The sequence below is a fragment of the Anguilla anguilla genome, chromosome 10, assembly GCF_013347855.1.
Source record: "Anguilla anguilla isolate fAngAng1 chromosome 10, fAngAng1.pri, whole genome shotgun sequence".
In the NCBI taxonomy this organism is placed as follows: Eukaryota; Metazoa; Chordata; class Actinopteri; order Anguilliformes; family Anguillidae; genus Anguilla; species Anguilla anguilla.
The window spans coordinates 37789662-37808349 of NC_049210.1; the positions used below are offsets into that span (position 1 = coordinate 37789662).

An 18688-nucleotide genomic window follows, 5' to 3' on the forward strand; every position below is an offset into this window, starting at 1 on the left:
CTGTCTCGCTGGATACTTTTACACATGTATTTAAGGTTTGCCAATTAATTTTATAAAAACAAAACAATTTGACTCCATGCCACATCACAGCTAGCTGACTAGCACAGCTACTTTTCTCACCTGGCTGGCTACTCAAAAATTTAAAATTTGGTTAACAGCCATGTAGGTTATATTCCCCAGTCAGTCAGCTCTTCAGGGGATACAGAGAGTCATGTCGCCCCCTGTTCCCACCCGGTGTGGGTCCCCCGCCCCCCCGCCCCCCCCGCTCACCTCCCGGAGTGCAGGTGTACGAGGCAGTGCGCCAGGCAGGCGGCGAAATCCTGGTCGTGGTTGCCGGGGCCCAGGACCAGGTTGCGGTTGATGGTGAGCACGCGCAGAGAGTCCAGCAGGGCCACCTGCTGCGCCACGGTCTTGTGCGGTCGGGAGAGCTGGTACAGGACGGTCCGGTTCAGAGAGTGGTAGATGGAGTCCAGGGACAAGCCTTGCGACCTCCTCTTGGACTGGACCGTGGGGGGGGGGGGGGGAGGGAGATTGCACACAGAGGGGCTTTGTTGAGTGATGCGTATTAGGGTTAAACCACATCGGAATGCAACCAAGTATTAAGAGCAATACTGTACTTTAATAATAACCAAACTGTAGTTTCTGTTTTCAATGAATGTGAGTTTGTGTGCGCGTGTTTGTGTGTACGTAAATGGTAAATGGACTGCATTTATATAGCGCTTTTATCCAAAGCGCTTTACAATTGATGCCTCTCATTCGCCAGAGCAGTTAGGGGTTAGGGGTTAGGTGTCTTGCTCAAGGACACTTCGACACGCCCAGGGCGGGGTTTGAACCGGCAACCCTCCGACTGCCAGACAATCGGTCTTACCTCCTGAGCTATGTGTTTGTGAGAAAGAGTGATAGAGAGAGAGAGAGAGACTGCTTATCTGAGAGAGAGAGGGAGCTTATTTGAAATGAGCCACGATTCTATTTTTTGCAGGTTGACACCATTGCACCATATGGTACCATTAAAAACATTTGGTCAATAAAACAGATTTGAGAAGCTGGAAAATAATATGTTCCTGATATATAAAATTACGTTACTATAATTGCACGGGAATAAAAAATTAAGCTGGGAATTCTGCCAGCTTTTCTACTGCACTCAATAGATAGCCGATGATTGACAACTGAGCTCCACGTTTCGAAACAGACAATCCCCTTTTCAGGTTTAAACCACATTATCTCCGATTAAGCAGTTAAAGCGGTTTAATTGAGTGAGTGGCCTTGGCGGGAAGCGGAAGGGGGGGGGGACTGAATAAAAGTAGCACCCCCCCACCCGCCGTTTCCCTTGGAAACAGACGCACAGCTTCATCTGAGAAAGAAGTGACCGTCTATCCCTGACGAAGGCTGGGTGCAGACAGCTTGTGTGAGTGAGGACGATCTCGGGTGACTTCGGTGGCATTGTAGGAATGAGGCGAATACAGCTGAATCTCGTGTGAGGGAGAGACATAAACACTTTGAGCGAACACCCATGTGTGTACTCATTCACTGTGAGTGGAATACACGGTGGACAAGGACGTGGGGCTGTGGGGGGGCTATGGGGGGCTGTGGGAGGCTGTGTGGGGGATGTGGGGGGCTATGGGGGGGATGTGGGGGGCTGTGGTGGGGCTGTGGGGAGGGGGGGGTGTGAGGGGATTGTGGGGGGGATGTGGGGGGGGCTATGGGGGGGCTATGAGGGGCTATGGAGGGGCTGTACCTGTCCAATGAGCTGCACGATGAACTCGACCACCAGCTTGGAGTCCTTGTTGAACATGCCCTGCCACAGCTTGTCCACCACACGCTGGGTGAAGTAGAAGACGTTGTGCACCAGGATCTGATAGCTGCCCCCGCTGGTGACGGGCATGGACGAGTCCTCTCCTGATACACACACACACACACACACACACGAGAGAGGGGATCAAACAGGAGCAGCCGCTGCGCTTGTAACGCAAATGTCACCGGTTCGCAGACAGCCCGAGGAAATACCCCGCTGTATTAATGAAGAGCGTTTATAAAACGTACGCTCTGAAAGTCTCGCAGGGCAAATGCGCCAGGCGAATCCCTCTGAAGAACAAAACCGGGGGAATGAATCCCTGAGGCAGATCACCAGTCACGCACTGAATATTCTGATGAATAAGTAAAGGCATTTAAACTCGCTCCATGTCACAGGCTTCCCCTCCGTGCCTTAAAAGCAGCTTCCGCTCACACTCGGGAATTATTCCGGTCCAGAAACACTGGGATTAGGGATCGTGCGTGTCTTCTCTGGCCAATGCTCAAGCACCTTGGAATTTGACAAGGACAAGCAATAGTCCCTCACCAAAAAAAGACCCTAAACACCCAATCTAGCCAGGAATATGTCAATGAACGAAAATGAAAATAGACTGTTGTTCCTGAATAAAGATCTAAATTTAGCTTACTGTAACTACAGGGCATTGTTCACTGGTTTCACACTGGTGATTCACTGGTGCTTTTCCAAGCACACACTCCCCATTTAGCATCCTACTGCATAGCTCGGCTAAACCAGACCCCAGAAAGGTGCAAGCCAATAGGGTAGACTGCATGGGAGAGCTCCTTGTTATGGGGCCTCATGTGGTGAAGATCCCTTTCAACCAATGAGCACATTCATCTCAGCGTTTCCTTGGAGACTGGTCACGTGGCCTCACCCAGGAGGACGTCTGCAGCCAGCAGGTGCTCCATGACGCTGTCCAAGATGTAGGACTGGAACTCCTTCTGCTGGGTCCTCGTGGAGCGCTCGGGGGCAGCCTGTAGTCATGACACACAGGAAGAGCTCACTACAAAAACACCATAGAGTACACCAGGGGTCCTCATTCTAAAACAGGAGGCCGGCAAACTGCCTGTTTTATTCACCGTTTTCCAAAAATAGAAGCGCAGAAGAAAATACATCTGTTTGTTTACGTAAGCTGGAAGAGTGAGTCAAAATCCTTGAATTCTAAAGTAGATTCCACACCGACACATTAACCTTCTCAGAAAGAAAAGCAGACGCACTTACACAGCCTCTTCACAAAAGAGCTAATGCCTTGACACAAGTCATTAAATCAAGTAACTAGAAAAGAAAGAGTTTGTCAGTGAGTGTTGCAATATGAGGGAAAATCTGAACTCCTTCCTGTTTGAACTCAAAGCACACTTTGCTTTGTTCCCATTAATCTGAGGAAGTGGTTAAAAATGGCCTTTGACCATAGAAAAAATGATTTGGTGCTTCCTCCCAAACACAATAACAAAAACGACACCCACTCGCACCTTCAGTAAAGTAGCGTAACTTCTAAGGAAGCAGCCCACTCCATCTGAGGTGGAGGAAGGGCAGAACAGCGCTCGTACCTCCAGCAGCAGGTCCACGGTCGGCGTCTGCTTGCTGGCGGGGGTCACACACAGGTTGTCCATGATGAGCGCCCTCATGAAGTCGAAGACGTACTTCTTGGCGGGGTGGCTGGTCAGGGAGGTCTTGGCGCCCACGTTGCAGTACTCCGATTGGCTGCGGTTCATCCCCGCGTCTGCCGCGAAAGCCTTGAACTCCTCCGTCTCCGAGGAGCCTGCCTCGTCGTCCAGGTCCGTAACCTGCAGCATGCAGCAGGAGGGTTAGGGTTCCGGTTAGGAAATAATCTCTCTTGGCACTGGCCATTCAGCTGACTGGAGCCTTTAAATAGGAAGAATTCTGTCCCTCTCGTGTTGGAGTGCATTTATTAAGTCCTCCTGGGGATACTGTGTTTCGTTTTAAACCTAGTGAGAGAGAACTCTTACAAGCGTTTTTACATTCCGTAAAATCACAAAGTGGTAGCCTAAACTATGATTCGTTAAATGAATCAATGCTCTACTTTCATTTTTGTTAAACTCAGCCACCTGGTTTCTTTAGAAAATATGGAGAGTTTTTTTAAATTTATTTTATACTTTACTCTAAGAAGCCACGCTGAATGTGGGCTGTGATTGGTTGAGTGTAAGGCGTAAAGGCCGTACCATCTCGGAGTAGGGCCTGATGTTGAAGGGGAAGACCGTGGCTGCCAGGGCGCACAGGAACTCCGGGCTGAGCCACATGGGCGCCAGGTCGGGCACGTTGTGGTAGAGGTAGCGGAAGAACTGCATCAGCGTGATGGGGTACTCTCTGAGCCAGGAGCCCTCCTCCTCCGACTGCCAGGGCTGGGGAACCGTACAAACATCACAGCACTATGACATCATCACGCCTAACCCACAGCTACGACATCATCACACCAAACCCATAGAGCTATGACATTATCACATCTGACCCACAAAGCTATGATATCATCACAGCTAACCCACAGAGCTATGACATCATCACATCTGACCCACAGAGCTATGATATCATCACAGCTAACCCACAGAGCTATGACGGCAACACGAAAACTCACATCTAGCCCATGTTGCTATGACATCATCGCAACGTCTAACCCAAAACCACATCACTATGACGTCATCAGGAAAGGCAACAAAGCAGCCAGCACCAACACAAAGTCAGTTCCAACACTTCAAAATCAACAAATGAACACGACACCAGTCTCCACATCAACAGAAAAATCAAAATCGACATCAAAATGAACAAATGAATGAAAACCAACATATTCCTATATTGAGATATACACAGTAGTTTTCCATGGATGGGTAAAGGAGAGCAGAGAATGTGAGTGAGAGTGAAGGAAGGGCTCCTCTCCTCTCCTCACCAGGTTGAGCAGGCTGCGCAGCATGGCCAGCAGGAGCAGGGCCGCCTCGGAGCACACGCCGTGGATGGAGCCCGCCACCGCTCCGCTGGACGCCGGAACGCCAAAGATGAACGTCCAGATGGAGTCCAGGTCGAACTGCGGGGAGGAGAGCGCAACGTTTCCACACGCTGGTACCCATGAGGCACCGGCCACACACCGCGGGGGAAGCGTTCAGTTACCACATGCTATTACCCACAATGCACTGGGCTGACAGACTAACCAGAGGGAAGTGATTCGGTTAACACATGATGTTACCCACAATGCACGGGGCTCAGAGACTGACCACAGAGAGCAGCGATTCGGTTAACACATGCTGTTACCCACAATGCACAGGGCTCAGCGGCTGACTGCAGAGAGCAGAGCTTTAGTTACAGCATGCGGTTACGCATAAGGCACTGACCACAAGGAGCAAGTGCACAATTTCAAATTCTAAACCAGATTGTTATCCAAAACATATACAGTTTAAAGATGCCTACTGTTCAAAATGCAATCTTATGCAAATTAGGCAACTGAAAAACTAGGCATCCAGAAAAAATAATAAAAAATAAAAAATACAATAAATAAGGAATTAGAAATTTCACATGTATTTCAAATGTTTTCTGTGGTACTGGAGGTGACTTACGGCACATGGACAGTGAGTGTGGAGGCGGGGTTAGCAGAAGGAAAGGTCATACTAACATTTACCTGCAAGCTGTCCGGCAGCTTGGACACAGGCTGCTGCAGGAACAGGGCCATCACCAGGAAGTAGAGGTCCGGCACGTTGGTGTGCTTGGGCAGGAAGGTCTGGAGCACAGGGAACCCTGGGAAGTGGCAGGCGTCGCGGTTGATCTCTCGCACTGTGGACCTGCCCCCCGCATTGCGGCCCACGTTGAAGCCTGCGTGGGGGGAGGGGGGGAGACGGTGAGAGAGGCGCGAATTCCCCCAAAACCCACGGGACGCCCTCCCCCCCCCCGCCATGAGAAGGAAAGCGCGAAACGCGGCCCCCGAGGCTCACCCAGGACGGTGCCGATCTTGTTGGTGAGCACGGCGTCGGTGTGGTCCAGCCAGCCCCCGCCGCAGAGCCCCTCCCTGAAGCGGGCCAGGATGGGCTGGTTGCTGAGCAACACCACCAGCACCCGCATGGCGGCCGTCACGGTGCTGAAGTGCACGTGCTCCTCCATGAGCATCAGCAGCCAATCGAAGCCCAGCGTACGCACCAGTTCCTCACATGCCCTACATGGGGCAGACATGAGCAATGCAGGCAGTGGAGCAACAGCAACAAAATGTAATCTCATTTAACTGAAAGCCCTCAGGACCTAATCATGACTGGGACACAGTCAAACCATTCTTGTGAATCACCCAGTTTATTTATTTATTCATTTATTTATTTATACATGTGAAAAAGCAGACATATTAAATTGTTATTAGCAAGCTTATTCACTAAGTGGTCCTCGATGGAAAAAACTAAAATAACAAATAGACAAAACGCATTTATAAAAAAATTTAAATGCACATGTTGGAATAATTATGGACTTATCAAGCAACGACGGCTGATTCATATCCGCACAAAAACCTCTGGACAGGCCTGACACCTGGACATGTAGCAACTGGCTGGAATTTACTGGACGGTCACAGTTTAAATAGCAAAAAATAATGAACTTTGAAGTGCAAGTATTACTAGTTAATGAGGTTCTGTACCGTGGCAAGGGCTGAGACTTACTGTGCATTTACGACGCACTTCTCTCTGGAGGTGAACAGCAGTTTGAGCAAGATGTCCAGAAGCCTGTTCCGCAGCAGGATCAGATTGGCTGAGAGCAGCCCGCCGAAATCGTCTTCGTTCGCTGAGCGCGGAAAAAAAAGCAAACGTTTGCGGTTAACCGCGGTTCGAGTCGAGGGCGCGATTCAGCCGGGCGTGAACACTTCCTTCCTGTTTGCTGACAGAGGTGGTATAACAAGGTGAGAGTGTGACACGGGCACAGATGAAATTCTACAGGATCACACGCGCACAAGACAGCTGGCGGTTTACCTCCGTCGACTTTCTCCTCGCTGATGGCCTCCATGACGACAAATTTCTCACACACCGCAAACGTGGGAAGGGTGGAGGAAATGAACTGGCCAACCCTGCAAAACAACAAGATACATCTGTACTGGATATACTTGTAATGCATTAGCGTGCGGTACCTCAGCTGGTGGTAGCTGTCTCAGGTGTGTAGTAATATATTAGTGTGTGGTACCTGAGCTGGTTGTAGCTGTCTCAGGTGTAATGTATTAGTGTGTGGTACCTGAGCAGGTCGTAGCTGTCTCAAGTGTAATATATATGCGTGTGGTACCTGAGCAGTAGCTGTCTGTCTCAGGTGTGTAGTAATATTTTAGCGTGTGGTACCTGAGCAGGTCGTAGCTGTTGGGGAAGCCCTGCAGCAGCAGGCTGAGGACGTTGCTGATGGCGGTGATGGTGGTTTGGGACAGGGAGGTGTCCCGCAGAGTCAGCAGGAGTTTGGGGATCAGCTGGAACTCCCGGAGCAGCTTGGCGTTCTTCGCGGCCTCGCTGAGGGAGGAGGAAAGAACAGACTGAGACATCTGCATGCACGCACTCACTCGCTCACTCACGCAAACAGTCACAGCCAGCACTTAGGGACAAACACTGACAGAATCCCAGCCTGGGCCTCGCTTGCTCACCTGGATTCAGTCAGGAGCTCGATGAAGTGCTCAAACAGGGACAGGTGCAGCTCGTACGGGGCGTGGAGCCACACCTGAGACAGGAACAGGAAGTGGACAGCATTAGAGCATCCTCTCCTACAGGAGGACGGTGTGATATGCCCCACGCACAGTCACGACTAAGAAACAAACAGTTCTGTACCTGCAGTGTTGCACACTGAAGAAACAAATTCAACCCTTTAAGGTGTGAGATCGCAAATACGTGATTAGAATGTTCTGAACTGAACATTCTAATGCTGATGTAACAATCACTGCTGGTAACTGAAAGCAATGGAGTTCTAGAACACTGAATTTTGAAAAAACATTCTAGAAAATCTACTCTTCCACAGCTTAAAGAAAGTATTGCCAGGAAAGCAGGGTTCATATAGAGCTGATAGGGTTGAGGGAGGACATCTTTCACACTTAACTGAGGGCACCTCGGATAACAGGGCAAAGTGGATAAATAGACTTTTTCACACAGCGTGACAGGGGTTTGTGACATTTTGCACTCTGAAACTTCACAATACATTTTTCACATTTATAGGAAGATGGTATGAAGCACCGATTGCTCCGCCCACTCAGTTCAGCTCTCCCTCTCACTGGACGGTGGGGCGGGTGTGGCCCTCACCTCAAAGTCGCACAGCAGGTCCTGGAAGGCGGTGGAGTTGGGGATGATGGAGGTCTCGTGGCCGCTGTCCACCGTCCCCACCAGGGAGAAGGTGAGGTGGAGGATGTGACTGTTCAGCAGAGAGCGCTTCTTCTTCAGCAACATGGCCAGCAACTGGGAGATATAACATTTACCCTTAGGTCTGTCCTACAGAACCAGAACCAGCTCTCTTACCGCTGTGCTCACTACAGAACCAGAACCAGAACATTAATCCTTACCACTGTGCTACAGAACCACAACCAGTACATTCACTCTTTTCATATACCAGTGTTCATTACAGAGCAATCTTCACACCCACGACATTTACAATATGTACCATCAGTGATGAGCATGGGGCTTCGTACAGTAATAACCAGTGCCAGAGGATAGAGCGCTATCAATCTATGGTTCTGGTGAGAACCAGTGCCGTGTACAGTCACTGCAACAGCTTCCTTGAACAGCAGGCTTTGCAACCAAAACTACATTTCCCATGATTTGTCCCAAGCCCTTTGCCATGGACTGACTTGGTAGCCTTTGATCCGCTCCATCTCCTTGCTGGCCAGCGCGTTGCTCTTGACGACGCACACCAGAGCTTTCACGGCTGCGTACAGCCCCTCCACGTCTGACGCCATGGCGACCAGTCCCAGAATGGCGGCAGCGCCTCCGACGTACTGCAGGTTTGTGGCCACTGGCCTGGGCACGAACGCATGCACACCTGGAGAGGGCACGAGGAGCATTCTTCAACTCTTAAAACCAACCATAAACACCACACACGTTCAGCACACATCTGACTGTGGACAAATACAACCCTTTTATTTTCGCAAGTGAAACAACATTTTTTAAAGATCTTTCATACAGTCAGAAGGCTTGGAACAAGGCACCAATGCTAACATAGCATACTGTGAGAATCAGTGAGCAGGAGGCAACAGAAGTTCTCATGCTAGAGGAAGAGGCGGGATGTGGAACGTGTTGGGGAAGTTTCCTCAATCTCCGCATTCAGTCCCATTACGTTCCCCTGACCACCCTGAAATGGAGCTCCATTTTAAGCAGGTCCCGATGGTCAGGGACGGTCAGCGTTGTGGTTGGCCCGAGCGCAGGTCTTACCCAGGTAGCCGACGACCGCGGCGCCCAGCGTGCGGGCCGGGCCGTTGAGGTGCCCCGCCGCGTTGTGGATCAGCTTGATCGGCGTGGCGTTCTCGTGGGAGGACAAGGTCAACTGGTGGACAGGTGACAAAAGGGACACAGCAGTCAGAGCAGGGTCAGGACTTCACTCTCCTTCCTCCAGGTCACAGTGTGCTGGGGATGACGGTACCACCTCCCTCCAGCAGGGCGGCGCTCACCTGTTTGGCGATAGCCTTGCTGTCCAGCTTGTTGTAGACCTTCCTGATCTTGGCCACGGTGAGGGTGGAGACGGAGAGGGCATAGAGGCTGAAGGACACCTTCTCCTCCGGCACCAGGGCCACAGGGGCCGGGGGTACGGCCTCTGCCTTCGAGTCCTTACCTGAGAGACAGGTGAGGTCAGTTTAAAGCGCACTATCCTTTACATGGTACAGTACACGCCCTGAATGTGAGAGGGTGGTACAGTAGTTTGGTTTGAGGTATTGGAAGGAAATCGCTGGGACCCATTAATAGATTCAAACAGCAATAGCTTGAAGAGTCACACAGGAAGAGTCATTCTGAGTCATTTCCTGCCCTTTGCTTTATTCAGAAGAAAACAAATTGCCTGAACTGCAGGGCAATATGTTTTTCAAGTATCTGCCTCCAACCAGATTAGGAAAAAAGCCCCCCATTCAGAGAGGAACTATCTACTGGAAGAACAGCAAGATAAATGGAAAATCACATGCATACACGTGTAAACATAAACGCTAGCACTAGCAAACACAATACACATATACAGATAAAAGAGAGAAGCAGGCATAAGTGGGCACACACACATATACACATGCACACATATACACATACAATACACAAATGTTAATAAAACAGAGGGAGACACACATGCACGCACACACACACACGCGCGCATACATGCATGCACGCCCACACACATACACACACATACACGCACACAGTACTCACAGGGCAGGTAAACAGCCTGGAAGCTGCCCACGTAGTTGGGACCCAGCTCGTAGATGGCAGAGACGCTGGCGGCCGGCAGCACTTCCTCCAGGAAGTGGGTGGGGCCCAGGCGCCACGCCAGCGAGGACACCTGCCGCTGGGCGGGGGGCGTGCCGACGTAGCTGTAGACCGTGCTCACCACCGGGGGGTTGGTGGAGCCAGACCCCCCCGGCGAGCTGTGAACGTAGTGAAGCTGCGTGCGGGACAAGAGATGCGCCAGCTCATTAATATCATTATAACCCTTAATTACATACAATCAAATGAAATTAGCCCTTTGAAGAGTAGTTTTTTTAAAATGTTTTTTTAAATTCTAAGTCAGTGTTCCAAAACTCCTTTACTTTCAATTACCAGTAGTGATTGTGACATCAGCATTAGAATGCTCAGTTAAGAACATTCTAATCACATATTTGTGATCTCACCCCTCACGGGGATAATTGTACTATTATGACACAATGAGACTGAGTGGCCTAGTCAACGTGAGTCACAGCTCATCACTGCAGCGTGGATAACACGGCTAAATCATTCACATCCAGCTAAGATGGCGATGAACACAGCTCCACCGCTGCAGTTGTGGCTGATTCGGATGTCAGCACACCCCAGGTTTATCTGCGATCAAACGGAAACCACATCAAAGGATCCGAAAACGCGAGCCTCCCCTGGAGTCTTCCGCTGTAGTCTGATACCTGCCTGAATGTACTGTACATGCTAACCGCCAGGCCCTGTCAGAGGATGACCCAGCTGTCCCAATGGGACATCCTGTCAAGGATCGTCAATCCCCCACCCCACACTCGCTGCCCTCTGCCAGGCCCCAGGGCTCATCGGGCACAGGTGTCCCGCCACCTGGCAGGGCTGTAGGCCAACACAATAGCTCTGACAAGAGCACATTTTTACAAGGGCTAGAGCGAGCTGCTATACGAGGCTACCCTCTTTTCCTTATCTATTACTTTTACTAGAGTCAGTCAGTCAATCTTTATTGGACACAGTCTTGCCCTGGGGTTACTGGTGTAATTGCTTGTACTTCAACACACACACCCACTCACAGGCTCAAATTCTGCCTGCTTCCATATGGTTTTATCAGTGTGTATTAAGTGAGTATTCAATCAGCAGTCATTCAAATGTTGAAAAAATCAGCAGCTCTTGCATCAGCATGTTTAATAGTTCGCACCAAGTATTTCCCACCACATCAAAGATTGTGCACTTCAAGATATCAGTCACATAGGAGCCTACACAGACATTTCTGCTTGTGGATACACAGCAAAGCAACACACAGAGGCCTCAGCGCCCAGGAAAAGATAAGTACCTTGACGGTATTGACCAGCTGGCCGTCGATGTAGAGCGTGGCCGTGCTGTTCTTCAGCATGCCCTTGCTCATCACCAACACCAGGTGGTGCCACTGTCCCTCGCTGATGATGTCACCGCAGCGGAAGCGGGCGCAGCAGGGCAGGATCTCGTAGAAGGAGGACTCCTCGCTGAAGTCGTCCACTGCGGGGACGGGGAGCGGGAGAGAGAGAGCGGTCACGGTTCTGGGGGCCGACCGCTGCGGTCGCGTATTCAGCACAGACCTTTTCTCGTCAGTTACATTTTCCATTAAGTGTAACTGACCTTGCTACCATTAGGCCACTATATCCAGCAGTAAGAGTTACACAAGGGGCTGAAATGCCTTTCAGAAAGCTAATACATGGATGCGCTAACAACTAGGGCTGTTCTATGGGAAAACACAAACAAAAGAATTCCCTTAGGGATTGGTAAGAGTTGGGGTTAAAGGTCAAATAGTAAAATGAGTATTGTGTATCTTCCTAACTTAAGCTGATAGATCACTTCATAATTACAAGCTACAGAACAGAGAACAGGTGCTATTTAAAGCAGAGAGAGAGGGGGTGGGGGAAATGCAGCCTTTGGTGATAATAGGTTTGAGAAAAATTCCATGTTCACACAATGCATTGAAATTCATTTCATTAATTGAGAAAGCCCAACACCACTGAGAAATCCTCATCCTCATTATGTGCCATTTTCAGTTAAAAAACTGACATTTCAGCTCTGCACCTGAAACGTAAGCGACCCCGCCCCCTGCCGTTACTCCTGAATCCCGATTGGTCGGCGTGCCCGTGAGGGCGTGTCCCGGCGCTCACCGTAGCTCTGCAGCAGCTCCTCCTTGGTGGAGACGGTGAGCGAGCGGTCCTTGGGGGACAGGACGAGGGCCAGGCACACGTAGTGCTGCTCCGAGGAGGTGGCCCGCCGCACCACCGTCAGCAGGCGCACCGGGTGGTGCTGGGACGGCGTCCCGAAGCGCTCCACGCAGAACCAGCAGGAGTAGCTCAGGCCCGAGGGAGGGGGGAACAGACGCTCCCCTGGAGGAGGGAAAGACAAAAAGAAAAACATTTGTCCCGTTCGAAGATTTGAGGGAAGGCACTCCTGATTTAGCCTTGCTTCATCCAAGCCCTGATTCAGTCACACGCATCATTATGAAGCAGCAAATTCACCATGAATACAAATGCTGATTACGCTTTTGTTCCAGTATGTCTGCATGCTGATTTCCAGGTAATTGATTCCCATTGAATTAGAATCCCTAATGGATTCATCCACCTTCTCCTGCAGAGCGTCTGCAGCTAACATGGCAGAATGCGCTTTGTTAACTGAGACGAGATCAAATGTGAGCTCTTGTCTCAGGAGTGGAGCGGCCATTTGAAAAGCACTGCAGCACAAAGAGCAGCGGAAATCAAAGCTGCATCCTTCACAATGGGCCTCGCCGGAAACAGACTCTAGGTGAGTGTCCCTCCAAGTGCACGTTAAGCGCATTTCTGAAAAGTCGGCAAAAGAAAATGCCAATCAGCGTGTGTTTCCAACAACTACTGTTATGCGAATATTCTGAAGAGGGCAACACATGATTATGTAATCAAAAGAGTGCCAGCTATAAGACGTACTTGCTCTTAGAAGAGTGATCATAACAGCCCTATCGTGGTTATACATGTCAAAGAGGGCATGCAATGGTCTATTTAATGACGTTTTTTGGGCTTTCTGAGTGAGTGGATGCATGTGACTTAGGTCTATTTTTTGCAAATTTCTGTGTCTTTTCAAATTGGAGGCGTTTCCACTCAGGTTTACTTAAATGAAAATTCAAAATTCGCATAAAAACAAGATGGAAACCTCATTTCTGATATCTACCGACACCTAGCTGCAGCAATAAAGTACAAAACAGACCAATGATAAAAAAAATCGGCAGAAGCAAACAGGCAAACACAGCAGATAAAAATAAACTGCGCTATTCCCAGGTTAAATCCTGCTAAAAGATATTTCCTGCCTGAACAGTACACCCCAAAACCAGCCGAGTTACAGCGTGAAATCGGGGTAGGATTCTGTCAGGTAATGCGGCAGGAATGTGAATGAGTGCGTGCGAGCAGGGCTGCTGATGTCACGTTTAAATATAAAATATAGGCCAGGGGACGTGGGCGTCGGTCTATATATATATACCCCCGTCTCCACGCGCGCCGCGACAGCGCAGAATCTCCGGCGCTACCTCGCCCGCCCAGAGAGGCAGAGAGAGACCGGCGCGGCTTCATTAATACTACATGGCGGCTCCGGAGAGTTCCGCCGCGGCGCTAGGCAACAAGACGCCACCGCCAGCTGCTCTCCTCCTCCTCCTCCTCCTCTTTAAGGAGGAGCTGAGCCTGAGAGAGTGAGAGGAGGCTGCGGTAACGAAGCGTGTTTTTTTTAGTGCTGAAAGACGCCACTGAGCGAACGCTCGCGTCGGTGAGCCGAGACTCGGGAGACAGAGACGGACGAACGCCCCGCCGCGGCGGCGGAGGGGTCGCGGCACTGACCGTTTCCCATGCCGCTGGCCACCGCCCCGTCGCTGACCCCGGACGCGTTGACGTTGTTGGACGGAGCGTTGTGAGGAGCCAAGCTGGGCAGAAACAGGCAGCTGTGGGAGAGAAGAGAGTTTATTTACAAAGCCATATTTACAGATGCTTCTAAACATAGCCCAAATAGTGGTGCTGTCATACACCCAAGTATCAACCACGAGTGCTGCTGGACTGAAGAAGTGAATCATTTCTATGTACAATGTCTATTGCCCTACTCACAACTTAATGCTCTACAGGCTTGCTGTAATTACACTGAAATAATGGGGGCATCAAAACACTTTGCCAAAGATCTTTGTATTTTCTCCCTTTGCAAAATCTAAACTCCAGCAGGAAAAATTACTTGCGTCAAATTACAATCTAAGCATGTGCAGTAAAAACAGTTAACCAGTGAATTCCAGCCACCACAGACTGGGGAAAGGTCATCGGTTGCAACAATGGCAGTGGGAGGTGTTTACCCTTTGAAAAGTAGAATGTTGGAATGTTTTTATTTATTTATTCTAAGCTAGTGTTCTCAAAGTCCATCGCTTTCAGTTACTAGTAGTGAGTGTGACATCAGCATTAGGATGTTCAGTTCAGAGAACATTCTAATCACATATTCCTGATCTTACACCTCAAAGGGTTAAACGCTCCCTGTGCCACCCAGGTGTCACACCTCTACTGGCCACCAGGGGGATGCGGTGTACGGGAGCAGCCGCGACCTTGAGCCTGCGCCGCGTCCAGGACCAGCAGCCCCTCCCTGCTCCGATAAGCCCCGCATCCCCCATCCACCCCTCCCTCCGACACACGTCAGTGTCCCCAACCCCCCCCGGCCCAGACGTGTTAATAAACACGGGGTCCCTCGGCGCTCGGCGTTTCCTGCTCAGACCGGCTGCGGCTGACTGAGACAGCTCCCTCCGTTAGCCACCTATCGGACGACCGCGCGGCGCATTAATATTTCACGCTTCCAGACGGGGAGTTATTGTTTTCCCTTTACGCGATGCGGAGACGGCACTGGGACACTCAGCACGCACGCCGACGTCCGACGAGCGACTCTGCGATCCTGCGCGTTTGTCACGGGGCCGCACCTCTTCAGGCAGCGGTTAGGAGCGGCACGCAGGGAGGGGCCCTTTTTGTGTGTGTGTGTGTGTGTGCGTGCGCGCGCGTGTCACAGATCCCCACGGGCCGCATTATCTTTCACATCACACGTGCGGTGGCGGCGGCGGCGGCGGCGGTGGCGGTGGCCGGGGGAAGCTGCATTATGGGGCGAGCGCAGCCTTCATGCGGCCGTCAGCCAGCGGGGATAATGACATGCAAACACATTCCAGAGCCGCTTCCCTCCCCGGCAGAGCCATAATCCTCCTCTCAGAGACAATGACAGGCTTTCTAAACACCACTTAAAATTATATACACACAGACGCAGACATATGCGCATTACCCACACACACAGCACGCACACACACTCGCGCACACACACACGCACACAGGCACACCGCATACACACATGCACGCGCACACAAGCATGCACACACACACACAAACATGCACACACACAACGCGCGCACACATACACACATGCATGCACACGCACATACTTGCACATACACACATGCACACACACGCACACGTGCACACACATGCACACACAAGTCTGTGTATTTATACTGTGTTTGTGCATTTTATATATCAACACACATCATAGGCCACAAGCCTTGTACATATACGAAAGTGTCTGAATCTTAAATAACACATTTAAATAATGCAGGGTTAATTTCACAGTGTGTGTGAATGCAGAGAGCTCTCCCCAGTCTTATGACTGACTCACCGGCCTATCGAGGCTCGCGCTTCTTAAATGCACAGGTTTTGTGTGGGTGCAAGTGAGCCTGAAGCCTTCCAGTCCAACAGGCATTTGGGACAAAGAACAGTCATGAAGAGGCTTTTTTAAACAGGGTGAAGGGAGGGGGGCGGGGGGGGGGGGGATTAGGCTGTTCCGGGAACAGAGAAGTGGGAGGGGGAGGGGGAGGGGGGGCGGCGCAGGGGACGGCGGGGTCTCACCCGAACCCCTCCAGCGAGGTGTCAAACTCCACGAAGGCCGGGGCGACCGAGGAGCCGTGCGGCCTGATGTCGTGCGGCGTCGTCATGGAGACCAGGCACTTGACGCGGGTGAGGGGCACGGTGCTGCCCTCGGGCGAGCGGACCAGGCTCCTGCTGATGCGGTACTGGCCGCTGTCCTCGCCCGCGAAGGCGCTGTCCGGCCCGAAGCCCTCCATGGACATGGTCATGCTGTCTGCAGGTGGGGGGGGGCAGTGGCGGAGGTTAAAAAACCACCCCTGAACTCAATCAGGGTTCAAATGAGGCCTCCCTCACTTTCGCGCAGGGGCAATCCAGCCCTTTGTCCGCGCCGCGATCGCGACTTCCTGCCGTGTTCCGGCTGCCGCCTGGGACTGTGAAATTGGGGGCAGATTAGACCTGCCCCCGCCACCCCCCCCACCCCCCCCACAGATAGACGTCTGCCTTTCCTTTCAGCGGCCTTTTGTCCAAATGCAATTTGTCTGTTTACCATCATCCCGCTTTCCCAACGCCACTTGAAAAAATGATTAACTTTAAGCAACAAACGAATAGAATGGTTTCAGAAAAAACCACTGGGCCTCGCTCAACGGACTGGCTCTTAGCATGCGTGTAACACAACCGTATACTTCCAAACCAGCATCGCTAAATAAGGTTTCAGAGCCATTACAGGCAATTTCTTTTCCTAGTCAACATCATTTTCTTGGAAATTAATACAAAGAAAATGTAGTAACCAATGTTGTCATTTCAGTCAAAAGCTCACCATTTCAGCTCACCAATCTGACAATAAGTTGACCAATCAGATTCAATGTCGCAACACAAACCAGCAACAAAACAGAGCATTACGTAAACCGTACAGACAGAGCGAAGCTACAACGGGAAGTAAAATCGGCCGAGGGCAGGACGCCCTTTCGAAACCAGGCCGCGAGAGCGAAAGGTTGCCGTGGCGACGGGACACACAGGAAACGGCGGGGGAGCGAGCGCACTCACTCCGGGCCTCGGCGTCGAAGCTGAGGGAGCTGGGCTTGTGCACGCGGTACTGCTTCAGGAGCTTCTTGTCCCAGGCGCCGCAGTTCAGGGGGTTCCCCAGCCGCAGAAACTCCCTGAGAAAGAGGAGGGAAAAGGCGCTATATAACCCCAGCGCGATTAAACGGTACGACTACAGGAACTCCGCTTAGTGTGTGGATGTATTTCAGTCGTTAACAGGGATTTTTCTACATGAGGGGAAAAAAGAAGTATCACCCTCTTTCCCCTCACAATCTTACATATCCCTGAAAACCGGACTGCTTGCATTTTATTTTCAGGTTTCAGGTTTAAAATCCCTGAAAGGTATTTGGATTAGGTTAGTGACGTGCACTCCTGGTTTCTCAACCTCTTTTAAAAAAAATTAAAAAAACCTGATTATTATTTATTTGGCAAGGGATGTAAAATGATTGTTGTCTGTTATAGATTTTTTTCGAAGGTAGGGCTTTGAGCAATCAAATACATTTCCCTCCGTGTCTGTGAAACATCAATAAGAATCCAATAACCACATTTAACAAAAACTGCGCAGCAACAAAATGTAACACATTCATTAGAGTAAAATTTTTTTTAACACTGAGCAAAAGACAATCAGCTTACACAGTAACCTGAGGACAGGGAATTATGGCTGTTCTACTGAAATATCGCCGTTCCGCAGGGAATCCACCGAGGAAACATCGACGCGTGTGCCGAGAGATTAGTTTCCCATTAAAATAAACGGCTTTCAGGAAAAAGCAAACACCCCGCCCTACTGGCCGCGTGGAAAAGGAACCGGCTAACGCGGACGCTCGGATGAGTCCACCTCAGCAGTTCTCTCACACAAAGGGAACTTGAGCGAAACTGAATTTGAAATCAAAATGTGATTGATTTCCACTTAGCCGCAGGAGGAGAGTTTGCCTCAGACCGGTAACAAGGCCCGACGTCGAGAACAGAGGAAGTATCTCAGCAGACAGGTGGTAATTACACAACCGCGGCGCTGAGGGGAAGCTCGGCGCCGCGTGGCGCAGGCACATAAAGTTTAATGAGAACGAGGCAGTTCTGCTTCTCCGGGCCCCGCTTCACGTCTGCGGCCTGGAGAGCCTCCAGCGCTGTCTTAGGCGACGCTAAAGCTAATTCACCGTCCGCCAGGAGAGAGGGAGGAGACCTGGCGGGGTGTCAGTTCCCCCCCCCCCCCCCCCCCCGCCTCCCAGAAAGTAATCCGAGGATCCCCGAGAAGTGAAAGCAGAGGTGTGTGGTTTCTTCCGCCCGTGAACTCGGCCAGCTAATATCGCTAATTGGGTCTGCCTCCTGGCTGAAGCATTGCGCTAATTAGCGAATCCTGCGGAAGATTAACTTTCTGAACCTGGATTTTCCACCTCCGAGCGAAAGTGAAAGGTGAAGTCAGTCGGTGCCAAAGTCTGCCTTTATGACAAGTCAAGTCAAGTCACCCTTTATTTAAAGTGCATTCCACAAAGGTCTCAACACACTGTACATTTAAAAACAAAATAAAAGGTAATAAAAATACAAGACAATACACGCAACTGAGCAATAGCATAACAACAAAAATAACAACACCAAAAAAAGGCCTACACAGGTTAGCCAGG

The 18688-nt window shown here is 50.7% G+C and overlaps 1 protein-coding gene across 4 annotated transcripts in view; it reads right to left on the minus strand.

Moving 5' to 3' along the window:
* wdfy3 (WD repeat and FYVE domain containing 3) overlaps nucleotides 1-18688 on the minus strand; it is a 74540-nt gene that overhangs the window by 19714 nt on the left and 36138 nt on the right. For 3 of the 4 annotated variants that reach the window (XM_035378516.1, XM_035378517.1, XM_035378514.1), the window contains 22 exons: nucleotides 17076-17188; nucleotides 16074-16305; nucleotides 14001-14101; nucleotides 12312-12530; nucleotides 11483-11664; nucleotides 10144-10375; nucleotides 9405-9565; nucleotides 9169-9280; nucleotides 8589-8779; nucleotides 8047-8199; nucleotides 7401-7474; nucleotides 7108-7269; nucleotides 6751-6845; nucleotides 6445-6565; nucleotides 5740-5957; nucleotides 5424-5620; nucleotides 4707-4841; nucleotides 3988-4167; nucleotides 3355-3591; nucleotides 2682-2781; nucleotides 1736-1896; nucleotides 271-500 (listed from right to left, as the gene is read on the minus strand). In XM_035378516.1, the coding sequence (XP_035234407.1) occupies nucleotides 271-500; nucleotides 1736-1896; nucleotides 2682-2781; nucleotides 3355-3591; nucleotides 3988-4167; nucleotides 4707-4841; nucleotides 5424-5620; nucleotides 5740-5957; nucleotides 6445-6565; nucleotides 6751-6845; nucleotides 7108-7269; nucleotides 7401-7474; nucleotides 8047-8199; nucleotides 8589-8779; nucleotides 9169-9280; nucleotides 9405-9565; nucleotides 10144-10375; nucleotides 11483-11664; nucleotides 12312-12530; nucleotides 14001-14101; nucleotides 16074-16305; nucleotides 17076-17188 (3606 nt within the window). The remainder of the gene's footprint in view (nucleotides 1-270; nucleotides 501-1735; nucleotides 1897-2681; nucleotides 2782-3354; nucleotides 3592-3987; nucleotides 4168-4706; nucleotides 4842-5423; nucleotides 5621-5739; nucleotides 5958-6444; nucleotides 6566-6750; nucleotides 6846-7107; nucleotides 7270-7400; nucleotides 7475-8046; nucleotides 8200-8588; nucleotides 8780-9168; nucleotides 9281-9404; nucleotides 9566-10143; nucleotides 10376-11482; nucleotides 11665-12311; nucleotides 12531-14000; nucleotides 14102-16073; nucleotides 16306-17075; nucleotides 17189-18688) is intronic. The other variant, XM_035378515.1, reaches the window with a different exon arrangement.